This window comes from Ursus americanus, chromosome 30 (genome assembly GCF_024610735.1).
Source record: "Ursus americanus isolate L20-20 chromosome 30, mUrsAme1.1.p, whole genome shotgun sequence".
Classification (NCBI taxonomy): Eukaryota; Metazoa; Chordata; class Mammalia; order Carnivora; family Ursidae; genus Ursus; species Ursus americanus.
The window spans coordinates 17903185-17928285 of record NC_142156.1 but is presented as its reverse complement, the minus strand read 5'-3'; the positions used below and the strand labels follow the sequence as shown (position 1 = coordinate 17928285).

General features: G+C 41.1%; 1 protein-coding gene across 3 annotated transcripts in view; it reads left to right on the top strand.

Annotated features, from left to right (window-relative positions):
- Positions 1-25101, top strand: part of ANAPC5 (anaphase promoting complex subunit 5) — a 40102-nt gene that overhangs the window by 9813 nt on the left and 5188 nt on the right. For all 3 annotated transcript variants that reach the window (XM_045777289.2, XM_087857383.1, XM_045777303.2), the window contains 11 exons: positions 2926-2992; positions 6088-6189; positions 7163-7353; positions 10543-10624; positions 11268-11357; positions 13544-13725; positions 14777-14912; positions 18141-18215; positions 20741-20862; positions 21306-21413; positions 21497-21644. In XM_045777289.2, coding sequence (XP_045633245.1) covers positions 2926-2992; positions 6088-6189; positions 7163-7353; positions 10543-10624; positions 11268-11357; positions 13544-13725; positions 14777-14912; positions 18141-18215; positions 20741-20862; positions 21306-21413; positions 21497-21644 — 1303 coding nt within the window. The remainder of the gene's footprint in view (positions 1-2925; positions 2993-6087; positions 6190-7162; positions 7354-10542; positions 10625-11267; positions 11358-13543; positions 13726-14776; positions 14913-18140; positions 18216-20740; positions 20863-21305; positions 21414-21496; positions 21645-25101) is intronic.

The following is a 25101-nucleotide window of genomic DNA, read 5'->3' as shown; positions in this document are numbered from 1 at the left end:
CCTGCCTGTGTTCCTTCTCTCGCTGGCTGTCTCTCTCTCTGTCAAATAAATGAATAAAATCTTTAAAAAAACAAAACAAAACAAAAAAACTTCCAAGGATTCTACAGTCTCTCCACCTGGTGTTGGAGGCCTTCCACAGTTGACCTTTCTGACCTTACTTTCAGTTTCTCAGCTTGGATCCTTTGTCCTGGCCCGGGCCAGGCTCTTGTCTTTTGTTTCCCTTTCCTGGAATGCCTTCTTCCTTCCTCATCATTTTCTCTGCTCCTTCCCAACTTGCAAGTGATTCCCCCCATTTCTCAGTACAGAGTTCGTATTCACGTTTGGCATGTATCACTTACTGCCATCTTCTCACCTGGGCTGGTCTTAGCTTTCCCCAGGACTGTAAGCCTATTAACATATTCTGTGTGCTCCAGGACCTAGACTGGTGTTTTGTGCATTGCAAGTATTCAAAAACAAAAAATAAAACCTTTGTTGATTGATTAATACCATATTTTTAAAATTTCAATGACTGGTAGAGTTAAGACCTTTAGAGGAATTTCCAGACTCCTGAGAATCTCACAAGTGCCATGTACTAGGTTCGTATTAGAAATGCACATCTTTTTTTTTTTTTGCGTGCAGTTTTATAAGGTTCATGGACTTAAAGCCCATCCATGGATCCAGCTTAAGTGCCCTTGATGTATAGTACTAGTAAGGTCTAAAATTCTCTCTCAGCTAATAATTGGATTTATAAGCAAGGTATACTTGAACCCTTTTCTCAGATGGGTAGCCCTTTTCCTAAATTGAATACCTCTGTGGCTTCTCATGAGTTACTTTCTTCTGCATGTATTTGTGAGGCCCCGAGGAAACAGGAGTCAGTGAAGGATGGTTTGGGCCATGGTGTTTTTACTTGCTCTTCCCAAGCTGGTTCATGTCAGCCATGATTGCCACTGTGGAGGCCAGAACCAAATTCGATCTTCATTTATGGGGATTGTACTTCCCTTCTTTATAGAATCAGTTTGCATGGTGCTGATTTTCTCTATGCTCTACCGACTGAGCTGGCCAGGTGTCCTGACCGTTGTGGACTTTAGAGCCAAATGGGACCAGATTTGTGTGTATCCAGTTTCATTCAGATGAATTCATTCATTCATTCATTTGTTCATTCATTCATTCATTCATTCATTCTTACCTGTCCCTAGGCTTTTTGTGTGCAGCCATGTTTATTCCAAGCCTTGGGTTTACCTTGGTTATGAGGTGTGTTAAGAGAAAAGGGCTCCTTACTGCCCAGATACTTAAGTGTTTTCCATTTGAGAACTTGGCCTGCGAATTTGTTTTCCATTTCCCTCCAGGTCACTATTGTGTCACTGATCTTTGTTAGACCTGGGTTGGGGCTGGTTCTTGGCAGCTCCTATGGTTGCAGAATATGATACACTGCCTTAGGGATTATTAGGTAATATTTATCAGAAATGAAGCCAAGAGAATATTAGAGCAGCACCTCCCAAAGTGTTTTCTGTGGAACACTAGTGCTTCTTGAAAGATGTAAGGAAAGGATTCTTTACTCAATGAGTTTGGTAAATGGTACATTAAACAAAAGTAAATAAAGTTTCTTTCTGTTGGATTTCTCTCATGGGTGTCATGAATCTTCAAGCAAGATAGTGTAACTTCCCCAAATTCTGTAACCTCAGAAGAATTTTCTTTTCTTTCAGAATATCCATTCATGTATCTTTTACATAAAAGTTGGAGAACTGCTATATTAGATGCAGAGTGCTTATAAAAGCATTATTTATGAGTAAATATTGATTTTTATACTTCCCATCATCCTATACAGAAGTCCATTTCTTCAGAGTCTTGTGGCAAAATGGTATTACTCATACTTTGCTCTCAAAATAAGACTTTTCTGTTGTGCATGTGTAGATTTTTCAAGCCTAGGTTTATATCCCTATATTCCTTGTCTGTTAATTCTGCATAATGTAAATTTCTAGACAAATATCTCATAGGAGAAGCCACTTTTTCCTGCTTCTGAGTACACCACATTTGTATCTGTAGCAAGGAGTTAGAAATTCTTCGTTCATTCATTTCCCCAACTCTGAGCACCTGTTTTGTTCCTAGGCATAGTGCTGGGTATTGGCATCCAGTTGCAAGTAAGAGCAGGCAGGTGTGGCAGTGCATAGGTGCTGTGCTCTGCGTCTCTAGGAGACAGTGGCACCTCCAGGGAGAGACGTCAGCAGAGATTCTTGGAGGACAGGATGCTTGAGTCGGGAATGATGGATGGTGTACTGCAGGCCAACAGTGGGTGGGACAATGGCCCTGCAGGCCAGGGAAGCAACAGGGGCATCTTGGCGCGATAGGAGATCTGTGAGGAGGTCGTCAGGCCGGAGGTGTGGGTGAGAAAGAAAAGGCAAAGGAGAGGTAGTGGCTAGAACCACTCCTAGAGCATTGCGCATGCCCTGCTGAGCAGAGTGGACTTTATTCTGGAACTTGAGGAGGTACCACTGAAGGGCTTTAAATCAGGGTACCACGAGAGATGTGCATGGTGGGAAGATCACACCATCTGGAACCTAGGAGTATAACTGTCCATAATTATGTTGTGTGAACTTAGGCAGGTCATTCAACATCACTTTTTATGGATGTTTTTCCTATTCCTGAGAGGAGAGAATTAATTGTAAAGGTTTTTGGGCTCTTCTGATGAAGTTGTTTGACTTTGTTAGCCTTACCATTCTTGCTGTTGTGTAATTCTTTTTGTTTGCTTGTTTGACTTTTTAAGTTTTTATTTTAATTCCAGTGAGTTACCATACAGTGTCATATTAGTTTCAGGTGTACAGTACAGTGATTCAGCACTTCATAGGACACCCGGTGCTCCTCATGACAGGTGCACTCTTTGGTCCCCATCACCTAGTTCACCCATCCCTGTGGTGTAATTCCTTAGTAGTTTTGTTTTATTTTTTCCAGAGAAGAGGAGGTATCTTGCAGTGGACCTCTCTCCCAAAAACAAGCAGAATTTTTCCTTTCTCAACAGGTATGTTAATTCTGTTACTTATCACAAACTTTTATTTATTTTTATTTTTTAAAAAGATTTTATTAGAGTGAGAGAGTGAGTGAGCACAAGCAGGGGGAGCAGCATGCAGCGGGAGAAGCAGGCTCCCCACTGAGCAGGGAGCCTGACACGGGTCTCGATCCCAGGACCCCGGGATCATGACCTGAGCCGAAGGCAGATGCTTAACCAACTGAGCCACCCAGGCGTCCCTATCACAAACTTTTAAAAACAAATCCTGTGGAGGGGTGCCTGGGTGGCTCAGTTGGTTAAGCATACGACTCTTTTTTTTTTTTTTTAAAGATTTTATTTATTTATTTAACAGAGATAGAGACAGCCAGTGAGAGAGGGAACACAAGCAGGGGAGTGGGAGAGGAAGAAGCAGGCTCATAGCGGAGGAGCCTGATGTGGGGCTCGATCCCATAACGCCAGGATCACACCCTGAGCCGAAGGCAAACGCTTAACCACTGTGCCACCCAGGCGCCCCAAGCATACGACTCTTGATTTCGGCTTTGGTCATGATCTTGGGGTAATGGGATCAAGCCCCATGTCTGGCTCCACGCTCAGTAGGAAGTCTGCTGGAGAATCTCTCTCTCCCTCTCCCCTTCCTCCTCCCACTTCTCTCTCTCGCTCCCTCTCTCTCTCAAATAAATAAGTAAATAAAATCTTTAATAAGTAAAAACAAGTCCTGTGGCATTACATGTGATCACATGTGCCTGTCTTGTTAGTAGGTTTATTAGTGAGTCTGCATTATTCCTTATTCTCAGTCCTCTTTTCTTCACTAACAATACATGGTGGTTATGTGTTCTTTATGATTTTGTGGGGGATTTTTTTCCTGTATTTTTTTTTTTAAGATTTTATTTTTAAGTAATCTTTATACCCAGTGTGGGGCTCGAACTTAAAACCCCAAGATCAAGAGTCGTATGCTCTACTGATTGAGCCAGCCAAGTGCCCCATGATTTGATTTGATTTGATTTGATTTGATTTTATTTTATTTTATTTTAAAGATTTTATTTATTTGACAGAGAGAGAGACAGCCAGCGAGAGAGGGTACACAAGCAGGGGAAGTGGGAGAGGAAGAAGCAGGCTCATAGCGGAGGAGCCCGATGTGGGGCTCGATCCCATAATGCCGGGATCACGGCCTGAGCCGAAGGCAGACGCTTAACCGCTGTGCCACCCAGGTGCCCCTGTTTTTATTTTTCTTAAAGTACAATGCTTGTTCCTTTTATAATAGTGTGTGATTAACACAGCCCAAAAACCTGATTTGGAAGACTTGACTTCCCCCAACATTTTATTATGGACATTTTCAAACAGAAAGAAAAGTTGAAAAGCATTGTGTAGTGAATACCCATATACCTGTCACCTAGATGCCACAATGAACTATTTCGCTTTCTTATCATATACCTACACATCCCTTATCCAGCCACCATTTCATCTTTCATTTTTTGATGCATTTCAGGTTGCAGACATCAGTACATTTCACCCCAGACATTTCTTGCTAGTGCTTTTGAGCCATACTTTTTCATTTGCTTGGTAACAGAAGCTGGGTATTTTTCTCCCATGTTATTTTCAAGTATAGGATTTTGATTTTTTGCTCTACTTTTCTAATTTTCCTTAATTTTGTTATTAATTTTCGTTCTGCAGAAAGATGTAATATTTAGGTCTAGATGAAAAGTGATAGGATGACCCTGCAGATGAGTTTCAAACAGATTAGAAAAACCCATCTAGACAATTGGCTAAGTATGGAAGAGAACATATAGCTAGATCTTTACCTCAGCCTCATACTTCAGTACATTACAGATGGATTAAAGGGTAAATGTGAATATGTAAAGCTGTAATTAGACCAGGAGGAACTACATATTAACTTTTAACTGATCTCTAGGTGGGGAAAGACTTTCTAAACATAAAAGCTATGAGAAAACACATAGGAGAAGATCATTTGATTTTTCAGCATAAAAATTAAAAACGTCTGCATGCCAGAACACATTCTAATAAAACTAAAAGGCAAATGATAAAAAGGGAAAAAGTATTTGCAATAAATATGACGGTCACAGGGTTAATACTTTTGCTTTAAAAGTCATATTTTCAAAGACTGAAGATGAGACAAACTTTATAATATATTACTAATGAAAAGAGCAGGAAGTAAATTGATATACCATGTTCTAATTTTGTTAAAAATATGGCATAGGTGTTAATGTATGCATCACATATATATCCCACACACGTCGAAAAAAGACTGGAATAGGACACTGACATTAGTAGTGTTATTTCTGGGTGGAGGGGTTACAGATGATTTTGGTTTCCTCTGTGTGTCTTTCCATGTTTTTGGAATCTTCTACAATGATATAATGAATTCAAATGGAATTAGAAATTATTACTTACCAATAAGAATTTGTCTAGGTAAAATTGAAGTGTCTGTAACAAAGTTAATTACTGATAGTTAATTTAGAACTAGTTTTCTACATATTTTATATCATCATTGCTGGTACCATCTAATGAGATAGATAACCAGGACTGGGGCGCCTGAGTGCCCTGAGACCCCTTGCAGTGCTGGATGGAGGTATTCACCACCAGTCCTGAAGGTGGTCACAGTCCGGGGTGGGTCACACTGGTACTTTTCATGTAGTGTGATAAGTACTGCAGGAAGGGTTAGTACAGGCTGCTTATGGGCACATGTAGGGACTTACAGGACCTTACCTAGTCTAGGAAGTGATACAAGCAAGTGGCCGAAGTCTAAACTGGGGCCCGAAGGAGGAGCGGGAGTTCGCAAGGCCTGTGAGGAGCGTGTGACTGGGCAGAGGTAGTTGGGAGGCTTTGTGTTTCAGGAAGAGGGAACAGTGTTTTGTGTGGTCAAGATTGGAGCCTGCTTCTTCCTCTCCCACTCCCCTTGCTTGTGTTCCCTCTCTCGTTGACTGTCTCTCTTTGTCAAATAAATAAATAAAATCTTAAAAAAAAAAAAAAAAAGAGAGTAGCTGTGGAAAAGAACATAGGGGATGCTGGTTAGTATATATTGCCATATGTTTATTGCCATATGTTTATTGGCCATTTCTTTCCACTGAATTGTCATTTTTAAATTTCAGGCTTCTTTGTTAAAGAACGATGAGACGAAAGCCCTCACTCCAGCATCTTTGCAGAAGGAACTGAACAACTTGTTGAAATTTAATCCTGATTTTGCTGAAGCGGTGAGTCTTTGAATTGGATGACGAGGCTACTCTTTATATTGACGAGCCATGCACATGAGGACTGGCCCATTGGCCCTGTTTCTTGGAAGGAAATGTTGGCGAGTCAACAAGCCTAAGTCGCAAAGCTTCCCCTCGAACTTCTCACACCCAGGCCATTAGGGCTTTCTTCAGTCTGTTGCTGTTCTTGTTCATGCATCGTCTCTCTGAGGCTCCGAATTATGGACAGATGATGGAGTAGACTGATTTTTTTTTTCAAGTTTTGGGGCTAAAAATTCTTTTCCTTCCTTTTCTTTTGTTAGTTTTTTTTTTTTTTTCCAAATTCAAATAATTCCTTTCATTACTGGATTTTTACCCTGAAAACTTTTTTTTTTTTAACTTTCTTAGTGGTATCTGGATTTGACGTTTTTATTCCCATGCAGAAATAGATCTGTTTTGCTCCATAGTAAATGGGATCCGCCTGTTGGAGGGAAGTTTAATTCAGTGAATCAAACAAAACGAAAATAGTGTCAAAATAATTGCAAGATAATAAACTTAGTAAACTAGTTAAAGACTCACTGTATTATGACTTGGACATTTACAGAAATTAATTTTATAATTTTTATATGAATTCAGGAATTAAAATCTTCATTTTTGAGTTCACAGTATTCCTTAATACCTGAGCTAGGTGAGTGTCCCCCACCCCGTCACCCATGGGCTCTAATATAACCAGTGGCATAGTGGACGTATATTTAGGATAAAACTCTGATACAAATCCTAATGGGGCTCCCATGTTTCATTTGGGGACTCCCTAAGGAGGAAACAAACCACTGTGTCCTAAACTTGTTTTATCCTGCCTATGCAGGAAAGGTTACGCTAAGACGTCTTGCTAGGAGGGTTGGGGGTACACCGGTGTTTTCAGCCAGCGGGACGCTCTGAATTAGTCTCACGCGGGAGGAAGGAACATTTAAAATGCGTGGATTGTTTCTTGTTTCAGCACTATCTCAGCTACTTAAACAACCTCCGGGTCCAAGATGTTTTCAGTTCAACACACAGTCTCCTTCATTATTTCGATCGCCTGATTCTCACTGGGGCGGAAAGCAAAAGTAACGGGGAGGAGGGCTACGGTCGGAGCCTGAGATACGCCGCGCTGAACCTGGCCGCCCTGCACTGCCGCTTCGGTCACTAGTGAGTCCATAGGTTTTTGTCTCCGCAGAGACTGAAGAGATCAACTCTCAAACGTTAACTTGCGAAGAAGGAAGCTCTTTTCCTGGACAGAAGTTAACAAAAATCTTCTGCTTAAGCAGTCTGCCCCCTAGTGTCACCGTTGAATATTACTATCTTAAGTGCGTGGCCTCTTTCGATACTTCTAAGAACAACAGCCATTGAGTTAAAAGGAAATTAGGTCATTAGGCCAGAGATTCCCAAAAGGATTTTTCGGAGGTAATAATGGGGATACAAAAGCTATTTTCAGTCTTTCAAAAAGCCAAAAGGAAGTCGTACTTTTACTGGATAAAACACTGTAGGGCTTACAAAAAGCCACATGTTTGCTTTTGGAAAGAATTCAGGCAGTTCAGTGGGGTGACACTGGCTTATGCCATTGCTAAGTTATGCTTATGATTTTAATGAATAAAAATAGGAAAATTGCCCAATTATTAATTAGTAAATAGAGGTATGTGGATAAAAACTTAAAACATGGAGGCTGTTTTGGAAACAATGAAATAATGTGAATAAGGGTGAAAGGGTAGAGGATTATTAATTGAAAGGGTCTCCCCCCACCCATCTGTGGCTTTTCCCCCTTTGAGAGAAATGTGGTGTCTGCTACAGGCATTTTTGAATAGAGACTGTAGGGTGTGTTAATGGATTTCTGATTGTCACATTTTAAAAGGGACATAGACAGGCTGGAGCTTGTGTGGGGAACAGTCTCCTTGTAGGCATTCAAAGCCATGTCATATAAACAGTGTGGGAAGGAGATGAGAATGGTGAGCCTAGAGAGAAAATGATTTCACCAAGCACGTGTTTGGCATCTTCACATTGTAAAGGTCATGTGAAGAAAGCTTACCTAGGTGACCGAGGGTGTAATTCCTGGCGAAGAACAAGAGCAGGGAAGTGCAAGGGAAGGGCTGTGCTTTTGCCAATGATAAGGAAGGTGGTCCCACATGGAACCTCTAAGGAAGGGTCAACGAGGTACTCAAGCCTAGATCAGGTGTAAGTAAGGGCATTCAAGCATCAGATTGATAGTTGGACTCAGGTTCAGGTCTACTCCAAACTCCATGATTTTATGAGATTCCATGTTATCTTTTGATCGTCAGCTTCTTTTTGTCTGCCCAGCTGTAACGACCTCTTAATCAGAACCTTTCGTTTTTTTATATTCTCATAAATAGCAATATCATTTGTAGTATTTACCACTAACTGATTTCTGTGTTCAAAACAGCTTTTCCTAGGGTTTAGAAATTTGTATCCAGGCTTCTAAATACAAATAATCTGTTGATGTATAGAATTTGTATATTTATAATAGGAGAGGCAGCTAACTGCATCACATTAATTGCTAATTAATTTACTCAGGTCCATGCTTCTTTGATTCTAGTCCTGGAGCTGTGGCCTGTATAAGTCTTGGTCACGTAGCTTATGGGATTGTGAAGATTTCTTGAAAGTTAGTGTAGTTGTTTATTGAGCACCTGCTGTGTACTAGGCACTGTGTTAGGCGCTGAGGGTACAGCAGTAAAAAAAGAGGGAAAAACCCTCTGTTCTCATGGAGCTTACAGTGGAGGAGATAGACAGTAAACAACACTAAACATAATACATAAAGGTGATAGATGAGGATAGAGGGTTGGGGAGTGCTTTGTTTTCATAAGGGACACTCCTCCAGATATATGCACAGATCACTCCTTCAATTTGTGAGCTTCTGTTTAAATAATAAGGTAGCAAGTCAGCCCTCCCTAACCTCTACTAACTTGATATTTGAATAGAGATTTAAAGCAGTCTTAATCTGCCTGGGAACCTACCATTTGGTAGATCTAACTTTTCCTCCTCCCTGGGAAAAGTAATCTCTCTTTACTTTCAGCGTACTATCTATACAGTTCCCCCCAAAGCCTTTTTTTTTTTTTTTAAACTTAACATTATTTATTTGGTCTTCAGATATTCAATAAAGTTAAACCAACTGATATTTGTTGAAGGCCTGTGTGTGATGATATGCTTCCTGTCCTCAAGTAACTTATGTCCTATTGCATCTTAGCATTGAAAGGAATTTAAAAGAAATGTAAAATAGGTAAAAATGTATCTGACTTCTTTATTCAAATCAGCGGTTATCGAGGGACAATCCAGCTCTCCCCAGTTAAAATGGATCGTGTGAGGCTAATGCTAATTTTTTTTTTTAAGATTTTATTTATTTGACAGAGACAGAGAGCGAGTGCACGAGTGTGGCAGAGCAGCAGACAGAGGGAGAAGCAGGCTCTCCGCTGAGCAGGGAGCCCGATGCAGGGTTTGATCTGAGGACTCCGGGATCATGACCTGAGCCGAAGGCAGACGCTTAACGGACTGAGCTGCACAGGCGCCCCCCCCCTTTTTATTTTGAGTCTAACGCTATTTTAAAGAAAATTCTTTATGTAAATTTCTCCTAAATAAGTGATACCCATAGAATTTCTGATTTGATTTTGAGGTCTTCTGTAACCCTGCACTTCTTTCTGTGACTTGGCACTGGGAAACCCAAAATTTAAGAGCTCACCCTCCACAGGCTTATAAACTATTTGAAGAAATAAAATTAACACAGATTAAATAAGTAGAAGGTGATACACAGTAGTATTTAATTAAGCACTGCAAGGTAGGTTACAGATAGCATTTCTGTGGGTGTTTTTAGAGGTGAGAGCTGAGTGGGGCCAAGGATATTGGCTCAATTTCCGCAGAATTTGAGATTAAGGGAGACATCCCAGATGGAGGGAGCCGAGTCAGCAGAAAAACAATCTCAGAAGTGAGTATCCTCAAAATACCTTTTAAAACTAGTTTTGAAAAATACAAAAGTATCAAATGCCATTGTAAAAAAAAAACAATTCACATAATGGGGAAGGGAATGCAGTGAAAAGTGAAATGTATCCTATACTTGCCCCTCCTCCCAGGGGTAGACAACTAAAATAAAAATCTTAGGAGCAGAGATCAAGAAGAGCCATGCCTTCTTGCCCTTTTTAGTAGAAATCACCTTAGAAAGGACCTGTTCTGTGTCTCTACTGCTAATGTTTCTTGCTGCTGGAATAAGCTCATTGTTAATGACTTCCAATCCAGAGGCCTCTATGCAGATGAATTACTGTACAGATGCCTTCCTGTTACGTTGCTTGGACATGTTTGTGATTGTTAATGTGTTATTAATGTTCGGTCTGTCTCTAGTCAGCAGGCAGAGCTCGCCCTGCAGGAGGCGATTAGGATTGCCCAGGAGTCCAACGATCATGTGTGTCTCCAGCATTGCTTGGTGAGCCGCCTCCTCCTGTCTCAGGAGTTCTGCCCCTGGGTTGAGTTGGCCTTTGAAAGGCCCTGTTCAAATTGGGTCTTTTTGCAGTTGGAAGGCCCTTAGCAGTGAAGGGAAACTAGTTAGGTGGTTATAGGAATTCAGGAAAGACAATCCATTGTTATTATATTTCTTAATTCATGATCTCTGTTTTGCTTTGGGGGGCATTTTTTGGCTACAAATTTTAATCCAAAACTACCACATTAAATATTGGCATTAACAAAAAGGTATATGCAACAGTTAGTAACGGGATGAGACATCATCCCGTGAAAGCATAAACACCAAGCACAAGTAGAACACAGAATTTATTTAACATTCCCTGAGAATCTCGATTTCTCAACTAAAGGCCATATGGGAGCTTCATGTTTTTTTAGGGGATACTTGCCACTCACTGCTGTCAGAGGTGAAGACCAGTGGCTGTTTAGCTTAGTCTTAACACATTTTTAATGCGTTCACTGGTTTTCATGTAGGTTCATACTTCGTGAAAGAGGACTTTAGAGGATTTATCTTGTCTCTTGTTAAGTCTTTCTTACAACCGTGCTGATATTTCAATAGAACATTAACCGTTATCATCGTTAGGATATATTTTGATGATTTCTCTTACCAGAGCTGGCTTTATGTGCTGGGGCAGAAGAGATCCGACAGCTATGTTCTGCTAGAACACTCTGTGAAGAAGGCAGTACATTTTGGGTTACCGGTAAGGCTCATCTTCCTGTGAGATTATTTAAGTAAATGGTGTGGTTTCATTCTTGGTGGTTTCATATGACCTTTACTGTTAATCAAACCACGAAGTTCTGTTTGATAGATTTCTCTCTGCTCCCTTTATCTTAATAACATCTATAAAAGTTCCATTGATCAATTTGATGAGATCCTAGTTTAGTTCATTGATCAACATTGACTTCCACATATTTACTTAGAAAAATTTCAGGAAAGGCTTATTTTTAAACCAGGGACTGGCAGACTATAGCCCATGGGCCGAATCTGGCTTGCTGCCTGCTTATATATGGCCCTAAAGCTAAGAATGGGTTTTACATTTTTAAGTAGTTGGGGGGAAAAAACAACAAAGAAGAATATGTGACGGAGACCAAATGTGGTCTGCAAAACAAATTATTTACTACCTGGCCCTTTACAGAACCAGTCTGATCCGTGTTTTAAAAGTAAACAAAACCAGGAATCAGTAAACCTGACAGGTATATTTGTCTTTTCTTACTTTAAGTGACAGGGAAGGACCTGAATTATAGTCCTTGGTGACAAATACTGAGGGGCAGTGAGAGGGCTTAGTCTTCTCGTATGTAGTAGTAATGACTATCAGAATCTAGATTACTGTTGCTCACAGAACCTTATTCTGTCTCAAAAACATCTGCTGAAAACTGCACCATAGGCAGTGGGACTGCTTAAATATTCTGTCTCATAAAGTTTACGGCAAGGTCCAGGAAAACTGAAAGTAATATGTGTAATAACTTATTGTGTATGCTTTTTAAAAATGGAAGGGGCGCCTGGGTCGCTCAGTCGGTTTAGCATCTGCCTCGATCTCAGCTCAGATCTTGATCTTAGGGTCTTAAGTTCAAGCCCCACGCTGGGCTCCACACTGGGTGGGGAGCCTACTTAAAAAAAAAAAAATTGAGTTGACACATTGACACATTGTTGTCACATTGTATATGCTTTTTAAAGTCTGTAAATTGTTTGATTCATTTTTGGGAAAGGACACTTACATGTACAGAATTGATCATAATGACAAAGTAAGTTTTCCCTTAAAATAAATGATTTCGTAAGTACAATTTTTATTTTGGATTTAAGCTTTTTTTTTTAAAGATTTATTTATTTATTTTAGTGGGGGAGAGAGGCTGAGGGGAGAGAGAGAGAGAGAATCCTTCAGCAGACTCCCCACCGAGTGTGGAGCCTGACACAGGGCTTGGATCTTACGACCCTGAGATCACGATCCTGAGATCACTACCTGAGCTGAAACCAAGAATCAGACATTTAATGGACTGAGTCACCCACGCGCCCCTAAGCTGACTTTTTTAAGTTGTGCTTTCGCCTTTGAAAATTATATCAGAAGTTAATGAAAAGATAATTATGCTCGTAATAGTCATCCCTTAAAAAGTTTCCTACTCCAGGGGCGCCTGGCTGGCTCAGTTGGTAGAACATGTGACTCTTGATTTTAGGATTGTAATTTTGAGCCCCACATTGGGTGTAGAGATTACTTAAAAATAAAATCTTAAAAAAAAAATTAAAAAGGGAAATAAAAAATCTCCTACTCCATAATGTGTCCAGCACTGTTTGACACATACTGTTTTGTTTTGTATTTATTTATTTAAGATTTTATTTATTTATTTGGGAGAGAGCTCTCTCACATGAGCAGGGGGAGGGGCAGAGGGAGAGGAAGAAGCGAACTCCCTGCCACCGAGCACAGAGCCCAGCACGGGACTCCATCCCAGGATTCTGAGATCATGACCTGAGCTGAAGGCAGATGTTTAACCAACTGAGCCAACCAACTGCCCCACATACTGTTATTTTAATTCTTACAATAATTCTTTATGATAGAGTTGATGCCCATTTTACAGATGAGGAAGTTAGAGGCTTGGTTAGGAAGCTAACTGGCCTTGACTCACAGAACAAGTGGCAGAGACAGTGTTTAAGTCCAGGCGCATTTTATGTCAGGGCCCTGGCTCTTCTCAGCATACCCTCTGCCTTTCTGCCAGGCCCAGTTTTTCAGGAACACATTCCATATGGGTTAGAGTCAGGCTGTAGGTACTTTCCTTTTAAATAATGCTGTCGGTTTGCGTGTGCTAAAATGCGAAATATGCCAAATTTCTGAAGAGTGAACAATTCCGTCATGTAATCTATACCTTGAGTCATGGGTATGTATGTCTGTCCCCTTAGTACCTCGCCTCTCTGGGAATACAGTCCTTAGTTCAGCAGAGGGCTTTTGCTGGGAAGACAGCAAACAAACTGATGGATGCCCTAAAGGACTCTGACCTCCTACACTGGAAACACAGCCTGTCAGAGCTCATCGATATCAGCATTGCACAGAAAACGGCCATCTGGAGACTCTATGGCCGCAGGTGGGTCTTCAAGCCGACTTTCAAGGCCGTAAGGGCATGAATCCTTCCAGAGATGAACAGAAGCTAGCAAACTGGTTCTATGAAAGGCCAAACAGACAAGTCATTTTGCCCTTTGATGAAAGTTGTTCCTGCAGGGGATTAAAGGAAATGCTTATAGTTTTAGAACACTTTGTACTTCGCACAGACTTTGTAAAGTTCTTTCCAATGCTCATTCGTACTTGCTCCTCCCAAATACCCTGTGAGGTAACTGGTGGGCGGGCTCCATTCCAGGATGTGAAAACCAAGGTTCACACCCAAGATCACTAATGTCGTTAGCAGGTGATAGAGCCAAGACTCAAACCCGTGTCCTGTGACTCCAAGCACTATGCCCCTGTGATCCAAGATCGGGATCTCTCTTCCTGTCCACGGCAGGCTGGGGCCACAGTTGCTCAGGGTGACCTTCCCTGTTAACCAGGGTGTGTTCTCTGGAGTATCTCTGGTCTCAAGTTTAATTTTCCATTTGGCCTCCTTTAGCTTGGAAGTACCCTTCTGAACCTGGAGCCCTGTCACTGCTCCACCTTCTACCTAGATAATCTGCTATTCTAGGAATTCAGTAATGAAAGGAAGTGCCTACTTTACCGGTCTTGTGTATACTTGAGATCATTTTTTGGCATAATGCGCTCTGAGACAGCTGCAGACACTGGCGGCTGCTTACATGGCCAGGGCAGCTGGTGCCAGGATGGCATCAGGTCTGAATTTATCCGTGAAAACGAATTAACACACTGTGACCACAGGGAAATTAGAGGCAGTCAAGGGGTCTGGAGCTTGGAGCTCCCGGTTGTGCCATAATCACCACATGTTTCCTTCGGGGCTGCACACCCAGGGTGCGTTTCTGCTTTCCTTGTGCTGAGGGTGGGAGAGCTGACAGTGGGACACAGCCGCTCCCGCTAAGCCAGAGCCTGCAGAGGGACTTTATTTCCTTCCATTTCCAGTCAAGAGAGTTGTGGGGTGTGGCTGAGGGGCAGCCTGGGTCTCTTGACTGAAGGGAATTCCTGTCCATCTCCTCACCCAGCACTATGGCACTGCAGCAGGCCCAGATGTTGCTGAGCATGAACAGCCTGGAGTCCGTGAACGCGGGCGTGCAGCAAAACAACACGGAGTCGTTTGCCGTCGCCCTCTGCCATCTCGCAGAGCTGCACGCAGAGCAGGTAGGCAGGTAGCTGGGCCTGCGCGCTTTGGGAGCCATGTCCTCCCTCTGCTGCTTGAGAAAAGCCCTGGCTGTGTCTTGGACAGGCCTGGTTGGATGCAGGGGGCGCTGAAAGGGTGAAATCCCATCGGTGTAAATGGGCGGGGTGTGGAGTCTATAAAATTTATTGAACTTGGGATCTCTTTGCATTGACAGAGGGAATAAGAGGTCAGCTATTTCCATGTAGCAAATGGAATAAAAAGGAGTCTTTGCAATTCAAGCTAGTAGAGCTGTGTATGCTTATAGGATACGGGAAGGCCACACCAGTTAATGTTAAGTCTCCAACACAAGTCTGATTGACTCTAAAAAGGGACCGTGGGAGTTGGATGTAACCTTGACTTACAGCCCGAGTAATTTTACATGATTCTCTTTGTAGGAGATTGATTAAAGGGTCTCTTATGCTGTTCTAGGCTTTCTTTCTCCCTTGCTCCAAAATATCTTCTTTCATAGAAAAGAAGTCAGGGAAACCTTACCCGAGCCCTCTAGCTCACTAAACCCTGCCTTGGCTGTAAGTGCATTTCCCTGATCATATAGCTTTCCTCCACTTCTCTGTGGTGTCCATTACTGTTAGATTACTGTTAGGTTGTATCATGGCACTCAGTATCCCCTGATCTGCAGCCTGAAGCTCTTTGGCTGGTGTCCACCCCTTTCAGAAGTCTATAAATACTTCCCTCTCCTAAATGTACTTTATTTTAGCATTTGACAATCCTTTAGGTATCTGTGGAGACAAAGGGGATGGATGGGCTCTGGCTGGGTTCCACATGCACCTTCATCAGCTGCCCTCTTCCTGCACCTGGGAAGCATCGCCCACGCTTCCTGACGTCAGAACAGCAGCCAGCTGCACTCGCTGTTTGCTTTCCCCCAGGAATCTGCACGCTCATCACTTTCTTGGTTTTTTTTTTCCCTTTTATTGGCACTGGAACCTCTAACGTCTCCTCTTTTCCTTTCCTGGTACTGTGGTTAAGTGGAACATTTGGTAATGGATGAGTCCGTGAACCTTCAGTTAGGTATTTGGTGTGAGCTTCGTGCGACTTTTCTCCCCCCAACAACTTTATTGAGATAAAATTCACATGCTGTACAATTCACTTTAAGTTTCCCCATGTGGCTTTTTGAAGTCAGATTCTCCCCACTGACCCCAACCTTAAAGTGGATAACTTCCTTTCAGTTCTCTTTGAGTTGCGTAGGGTAGAAATGATCTTTTTTTTCCCTGTTCGACTGAAAAGCTACTTTATAAAAATCTTGGTCTTGGCTCGATACTCAGTCCTTGAAACTTTCTCCACCGCCAGTTATTAGAGTTCTCTGATTTTTCCTGGGAGATATGTCCTGCTTTTTGGACCTGTATTAGTATATCCGTCTCCACCTCCCTTATATCCCCGGGCTCATTGAAGAAGCTGCTGACCACATCGTTGCCTGGCTCCAGTGGCCAGGATGTGTTGGGAAGCCCTAGAATTGCACTGTGAAGAGATAGGCAGTGGCCTCTTGGTTTCAATTCAGTCCCTTCTCCCCCTTTCTTTAACCTGCCTTCGCAAGACCTTTCTAGTGCTAGAACATCAACCAGGTAGCTGTACCCACAGGGCTGATGATTGTCACATTTTTAATTGTACAGGTTAGATAGGCCCCTGGGAAATTAAGGTTGGCCAACGGTGGAGAAGGCAGCTTTATCATGCATCGCCATTTGCTCCTTTATTTCCTTTGTGTGTGCTTCGGATTGTGTTCTGAAATTGATCTCCAAATAAACTGGGTGCTGCACTTTGGTGTGGCAGTAACTTGGGGTGTGGGTGAACCTACAAAGAAGTAGTAAGGTCTGAATTTCTGTGTCTGACCTTCCTTCTGAAACCCAGAGGGAGCACTAAGACAGTGAACCCCCTTGTTCTTTATGTGTAATTCTAGACCATCTGGTATCATTCCTCTCCCAGCCTCAGGAGGGGCAGGTCACAGTGGGAATGTTTGGGGAGTACTGCAGTGTGTGTCTCTCTACTTGTCCTAAAGGGTTGACAACCCATCTGGGTCCACATGCCCAACTCACTGTGGCAGTCGTGAAAATAATTGGGAAGGTTGGCCAGTTAAAATTCATAAGAATAAAAAGATTATTGACCTTTTGTTATAATTCAATGTAATTTCCACTTAATTCACTTCAAATAAAAGTCCACTTGCAGTCTAATTGAACTTCTATATAGGTAGAAGACATTTCACCTAATCAAAGGATTGGGACAAATTAAAAAGCTTTTGGAGTCAGTAAGAAACATTCCAACGACATAAGGGTATAAAAAAAGACATGAACGTATATTCACATAAAAAACATAAATGACCCAAAAACGTGAAAAAATTTTCAATCTAGTCATTCAAGAAATTCAAATTAATGCAGTGAAATACTAGTTTCACCAGTCAAATAGGCAGTCCTTAAATATTGTGGTGGAAGAAAGGCATAGAGTGCTGGTATGAAAGTTCTCGGCACATCTCCGGAGGGTAATTTAGTAATTTATATCAGAGGGCTTCGGAGTGCCTGCAATTTGACCAGCCAGTTTTACTTCAGAGGTCTTATCCTGAGGAAATGATTGGACAAGTGGACAACTATGCAAAGGTATCTGCACCAAGATATTCACTGTAGCCTTCTTAAAATGGGCAAAATTAGAAACAAACTATCCCACACCAGGAGGTTATTTTGATGTGTCATAGTTTATTTACCTAATGACATACTGTGATGATATAGCTTTGTATTTGTGAGCACTGGAAAGATTGATTCATTCAAAAAATATTATTGAGTTCCTACCATGTAGTACACAGTGTTATAGGCAATTTACAGAAATAGCATGTATACCTGTTTTTAGAAAACATGTATGTTTTTATTTATGTGCATAAGAGAAGTTTAGAAGGATATGTGCCAAAACATTCCTGTGATTATCTTTGGTGAGATTGGAATTGGTCTTTTCTTATTGTTTACATTTATTTTGTAAGTTTTTTTCCTAGAGTGAACATGCATTACATGTGTAATTAAAAAAAATTTTTAATGAACAAATAAAATACACTAGAACCTAAAAAAAAAATGACCCCTTGATGTGTGACAGTTTGTGGCTCATGCCTTCCAGGATACAGCACCACGAACAGGTGAATCATAGTGACATCCTGTGAGTGGTGTACCAGGTGTGGTTTCAACACAGGTGTGCTCATTAAATCGTGTGTTTCTACTTAGGGCTGTTTTGCTGCAGCTTCGGAAGTGTTAAAGCACTTGAAGGAGCGATTCCCGCCTAATAGTCAGCATGCCCAGGTAATCTGCTTTTTGCATGGCATTGGATTTATTTCCACAGAGACCGTTTTTACTGTATTGTTGTCAAAGCAGAATATTTTAGGGTCTCCCCTCAGTTTCTTGTGTCTTGGTTCCTTTCTGTGTCATCTCTGCATTGAGGTGAATATAGGTACGTACAGGACTCTGTAAGCTCTGTTCAAGAGGGCAGAGAAATAAACTCGGATAAAAGATTTAAAGATTTATTTAGGGAACTTTTTTTCTTCCTGTCTTGGTTTTAAGGTAGTATTCCTTATATCTCTAACTGTATGGATCATCCATGTCCGTGGATAGATGAAGAATTAGGTCTCAGTCTGGTGTTGTGTCCCTTATTTGGCAACTCTAATCTTTTCCTCCCAGAATTAAATCACCTTTTGGGAAGATGTCCCCAGAAGGAATTTAATTTTACAAAGCACTCCCAGGCCCCCTGTTCCTTATTGCACTGATGTCTGTCTCTGATGGGGCTGAGAAAGCTGTTACCCGGGTCCCTTATTGTTCCTTCCCTTACCAGGTTTAGTCTTTAATGGATTAGAGAATTTGAAATCATAAGAGACCATGGCCTGGGAATCTCCTCCTGCTGGTCCCTGAGGCTGCCACTCCCATGGTTGTTGGCTCCACTGAAAGTGTGCTGGGGTCTCAGCCGCTTTCATCAGGCTGTGATCTGAACTCAGAGTCCCAGCTGCAAAGGTGGTATGCAAACAAAATAGAAGATAGGGGATAACACCTATGGGTGATGTGGGAAGAAAGAATTAAGTGTGGTTCTGTGGCAATGCTAATGCGATGGAACAGTTTTGGTTATAGTTCTAGCTGTTTAAAAAAAAAAAAGAATTCACAGTTCCCAGAAGAAACATATATGACCAATAGATACATAAGAAGATGCTCGGCTTGACTGGCAATCAGGGAAATACAAGTGAAAACAATAATGAGATATTTCATATCCATCAGATTGGCCAAAGGTAAAACACCTGACAGCACCAAGTGCTGGTGAGGATGAGGACTGACAAGTAATGTCATGTGCTCCTGGGAAGGGGGAGTGGGAATCGGTTATAACCTGTTGGGAGAACGAATGGGCACTACATTAAAATGAAGGTGCATAGGGGCGCCTGGGTGGCTCAGCCTTTAAGCGTCTGCCTTCAGCTCAGGGCGTGATCCCAGGGTCCTGGGATCGAGTCCCACATCGGGCTTCCTGCTCGGCTGGAAGCCTGCTTCTCCCTCTCACACTCCCCTTGCTTGTGTTCCCTCTCTCGCTGTCTCTCTCTGTCAAATAAATAAGTAAAATCTTAAAAAAAAAAAAAAAAAATGAAGGTGCATATATCCTACAACCACGTTCCCACTGCTTGCTGTAGACCTGAGATAAACCCTTGCACCGGAAGAGATGTATGAGAATGTTGATTGCAGCATTGTTCAGAAGAGTGAAAAAGTGATCCTACCTCGAATAGATAAGTTATCACATATTCATGTAATTGAAAACTATTCATCAGTGAAAAGGATAAACTAGAGCTACTTGTATGAACATGTGTAAGTCCCAGAAAAATAATGTTGAGCTTAAAAGCAAGTTGTCAAAGGATACATACGGTATGATAGTATTTATACAAAATTTTAAAATGTGCAAGATTGCTCTCTGGGCTCAGACCTAGTTTGTGGCGACATGGCTAAATGCACCAAGGTTGGAGTCATCGGTAAACACCGGACCCCGTTATGGTGCCTCCCTCAGGAAAATGGTGAACAAGACTGGTATAAGCCAGCACGCCAAGTACGCTTGCTCCTTGTGTGGCAAAACCAAGATGAAAAGACGAGCTGTGGGGATCTGACACTGTGGTTCCTGCATGAAAACCACAGGCGGGGGTGGGGTGGTGTGTGGGGGGAGGTGGTGGTGGCCGGGACCTATAGCACCACTTCTGCCCTCACAGGAACATCTGAAGGAATTGAAAATGAAAGACCAGGTAGAAGCTCTGCCATTTGAAACACTGCTAGCCTGTAATAAATGGGTTAATTTATGTAACAAAATTACTTTGGCTTGTTGTAAATTTATTAACGTCCTGCTGTGTTGCAATGACTTTGCTTTCTCAAAAAGCTTGGAAATCAAAAATCCTTTCAATTTTTATTGGAAAAAAAAATACAGGGTCATACTATATATTGTTAAAGGGAAAGAATATATGCTGTAAAAGTATAAAAACAGGAATGGGAGTGATAAACATTAAATCAGGTGCTTTCTCTGGACAAAGGGGAATAGAATTTGCAAAGAACTTCAATAGTATGTGATCGTATCTGAAGCAAATAAAGCAGAATTGTTGTGATTTGACAAAGTTGGTGGTTGGCACACATGTGTTTTTTTATTTTAGTGCTTTTCACATCCTTGAAATATTTATAAAAAGTTTTTTAAATCTCAAAAAAATGTGTATGAATTGTAAGGATATTTACTAAGCAAGCCGAAATATTTTTATATTTTTGTTGAATAATGAGGTGAACCCTTGCTATTTTGTTCTTGTTTTTTTTTTTTTTCTTATTAGTTATGGATGCTATGTGATCAAAAAATACAGTTTGACAGAGCAATGAATGATGGCAAGTACCATTTGGCTGATTCACTCGTTACAGGAATCACAGCTCTTAATAGCATAGAGGGCGTGTACAGGTAAGAGACTTTGAAAACTCCAACCCAGGATGAAGTAATTCTCAAATGCCTTTATTCTTACTTGCTTAATTAAAATTAATTTATTAATTTTAGCTTAGGAAAAAACTTTTTTTCCTATTTATTACCTATTCCGGGAAATTAGAAAATAAAACAGATGAGTAAAACGGACAAAATAAGTATCATCCAGAGATAATCACTAATGTTCTGATATCAATAATCCCAGACTTTTTTTGTTCTTGCATGTGTGTGTATGGGTAGGTGTATACACATGTGCTTACACACACACACTTTTTTTCCTCTTTTAACAAAAATCTTATCAGGCAAAGTTCTTCCCCGTTGGAGGTTCACAGTCTAATTGAGGAAATAGAGACTCTAACTCTGAAAGCAACTTGACTTGTAAAACATCAGTGTAACCATTTGTGTTTATTTTGTTTCTGTGTCAGGAAAGCGATTGTACTACAGGCTCAGAACCAAATGTCAGAGGCGCACAAGCTTTTACAAAAATTGTTGATTCATTGTCAGAAAATCAGGAATACAGAAATGGTGATCAGGTAAGGGAGGTCTCTCTAGCATCTGCTGTAGCTTGTCCTTTGTGCCGGATAGTCTCATCCCATGTCTTCCTCTTTGTGGGCAGTGTCCTGCTGTCTGTGGCAGAGCTGTACTGGCGATCTTCCTCCCCCACCATCGCGCTGCCTGTGCTCCTGCAGGCTCTGGCCCTCTCCAAGGAGTACCGGTTACAGTACTTGGCCTCCGAAACAGTGCTGAACTTGGCTTTTGCTCAGGTAAGCTGATCTCTGTTTTTATAGCGCATATTTGTGCTCAAGAACTGGTGGGTCTGTTACTACTTTTTGGTTTTGAAAAGGATAATAATGAGCTTTGACTTCTTAATATTGAAGTCTGGGAATGTAGTCTCATTGTCAAGCCCTCCGTGACAGTCTGAAGTTGCGGACTCCATGACAAGCTGACCCCTCCCAGTGGCACTGGCTCTACTGAGCTGTGTATTTAATAAAGGGGATGCACCTCTTCATTGAGGGCACTTGTATCATATTAATGATTTAGCTGGCCCAGAGCTGTGCTTGATTAATAAGGGGATAAATAAAGAAGTGAGGAAGTTGTGTGTTCATTGAAAGCTTTTGGAAATTAAATTGTATTTTATGTTTGTTTTCTGTCTCCCCATGAGGAATGTAAAGGCCGTGAGAAGGGGACTTTGTTTTCTCCCTGCTGTGGTCTCTGGTACCTAGTAAGACGTACACATAGTAGGCTTTTAATAAATATTTAGTGAATGAATGAATTTTGAACTCACTGGCACTAGAGGAATTTACTCACTAAAGCAGAGATTCCCCAACCCATGTGTTAGAATTCATTGGGAAGATTTAAAAAATACCTATATAGCTGGCCTTGCCTTAAATGCATGGAGTCAGAATCTCTAGGGAAGGAGCACAGGAATCTAATGTCTTCCTTTCCAGCTTCTCTAGTAATTTTTTTCTTTTCTTTTTTTAAAGATTTTATTTATTTATTTGAGAGAGAGCACAAGCAGTGGGAGAGGGAGAAGCAGGCTCCCTGTTGAGCAGGGAGCTTAATGTGGGACTCGATCCCAGGACCCTGGGATCATGACCTGAGCCAAAGGCAGAAGCTTAACTGACTGAGCCACCCATGAGGCCCTCTAGTGATTTTTTTCTTAATTAAGATAAAATTCACATAAAAAATTCACCATTTTGATCATTTTAAAGGGCACAATTCAGTGGTTTTAAGAATATTTACAGTGTTTCACAATCATCAACACCATTTCATTCCAGAATATTTTCATCACTCCAGAGAGGAACCTTGTGCCCATTAAGTAGTCACCCCCGTTTCCCCCTCCCTGTGAACCCCTGGAAACCTACTTTCAATCTACTTTCTGCCTCTGTGGGTTTGCGTATTCTGGATATTTCACATAAATGGAATCATACAATATCTGCCTCGTGTAGTCTGGCTTCTTCACTTCGTGTAATGTTTTCAGGATTCATTCATGTTGTAGCAGGTGTCAGCGCTTCATGCCTTTTAGTGGCTGAATAATAGACTACATTTCATTTATCCGTTCGTCACTTGATGGGCATTTGGGTCAGCTATTATATGTGGCTGCTTTTAATATTCGTGTGTCAGTTTTTGTGTGGATATATGGTTTTAGTTCTCTTGGATATACTTAAACGTAGAACTGCTGGGTCATATGATAATTCTGTGTGTAACTTTTTGTGGAACCACCAAACTGTTTTCCACGGTGATTGCACCATCTTACATTCTCACTAGCAATGTAAGAAGATGCTGGTTTCTCCACGTCCTTGCCAGCACTTGTTATTTCCCATTTTTTATTATGCCCCACCTAGTATAAAGTTCTGTCTCATTGTGGTTTTGATTTGCATTTCTCTAATAACTAATGACATTGAGCACCTTTTCATGTGCTTGTTGGCCATTCGTGTATGTTGTTTGGAGACATCTAAGTCCTTTACCCATTTTTCAGTTGGGTTATTGTCTTTCTGATGTTCGGTTATAAGATTGTTTTGTATATTCTGAATACTAGACCATTATCAGATATCTGATTTGCAAATATGTTCTCCTGTTCTCTGGGTTGTATTTTACTTTCTCGATCATGACTTTTGATGCACTGAAGTTTTTAATTTTGATGAAATCCAATTCATCCTTTTTTTCTTTTGTTGCTCATGCTTTTGGTATTCTACTTAATAAGCTGTTGCTTAATCCAAGTTCATGAAGATTTATACCTGCATTTCCTTCTTTTAATAGTCCTAGGTCTTATATTTAGGTCTTTGATCCATTTTGAGTTTAAATGGTGTGAGGTAGGAGTCCAGCTTTATTCTTTCACGTGTGGATATCCCTGTGTCCTAGCACCACTTGTTGAAAAGACTGTTCTTTTCCCATTGAATGGTCTTGGCACCCTTGTCAGAAATATTGATCATGGACATATGGGTTTATTTCTGCATTCTCAATTCTATTTCATTGATCTATATATGTCTTTATGCCAGTACCACACTGTTTTGATTACTGTATCTTTGTATTAAATTTAAAATCAGGAAGTAAGAGGGGCTCCTGGGTGGCATGGTTGGTTTCTGCTCAGGTCGTGATCTTGGGGTCATGAGCTAGAGCCCTGCGTTGGGCTCCTGTTCAGCAGGGAGTCTGGTTGAGACTCTCTCTTCCTCCCCACCTCCCGTTCATGCTTTCTCTCTCTCTAAAGTAAATCAGTTAATCAAATCAGGAAGTAAGAGGCCTCCAACTTTGTTCTTTTTCAAAATTATTTTGGCTATTGGTGTTCCTTTGCAATTCCATATGCATTTTATTATTTTTCTTATTTATTTATTAAAGATTTTATTTATTTATTTATTTGACAGAGACAGGCAGTGAGAGAGGGAACACAAGCCAGGGGAGTGGGAGAGGAAGAAGCAGGTTCCTAGCGGAGGAGCCTGATGTGGGGCTCGATCCCAGAACGCCAGGATCACGCCCTGAGCTGAAGGCAGACGCTTAATGACTGCGCCACCCAGGCGCCCCTCCATATGCATTTTAGAATAGCTTGTCCGTTTCAGCAAAAATGGCATTTGGAATTTTGGTAAGGACTGTGTTGAACCTGTAGATTCATTTGTAGAGTGTTGCCATCTTCACAATATTAAGTCTTCCACTCCATTTAAAGGATGTCTTTTATCTAGGTCTTCTTTAATTTCTCTAACAGTGACTTCTAGTTTTCAGTGAGTTTCTTAGTTAAACTTATTCCTAAGTATTTTATTCTTTTTTGATGCTATCATAAATGGAATTTAAAAAATTAATTTCATGGGGCACCTGGGTGTCTCAGTCAGCTAAGTGTTTGACTCTTGGTTTTGACTCAGGTAGTGATCTCGGGATCCAGGGATTGGGCCCTGCATTGGGCTCCGTGCTCAGCGCAGAGTCTGCTTGTCCCTCTCCTTCTGCTCCTCCCTTGCCTTGAATAAATAAATAAAATATTTTTTAAAACTTACAAAAAAATTAAATTTCATGTTTGGATTATTTATTGCTAATGTATATTGATCTTATATCCTGCAACTTTGCTGAACTGGTTTAATAACTGTTACAGGTTTTTAGGAATTCTTTAGAGTTTTCTGTGTATAAGATCATGTCATCTGCAAATATAGAGAGTGTTACTTTCATTCCAAGTTGAATGTCTTTCATTTCTTTTCTTGCCTAATTGCTCTGTGTAGAACTTCCAGAACAGTGCTGAAT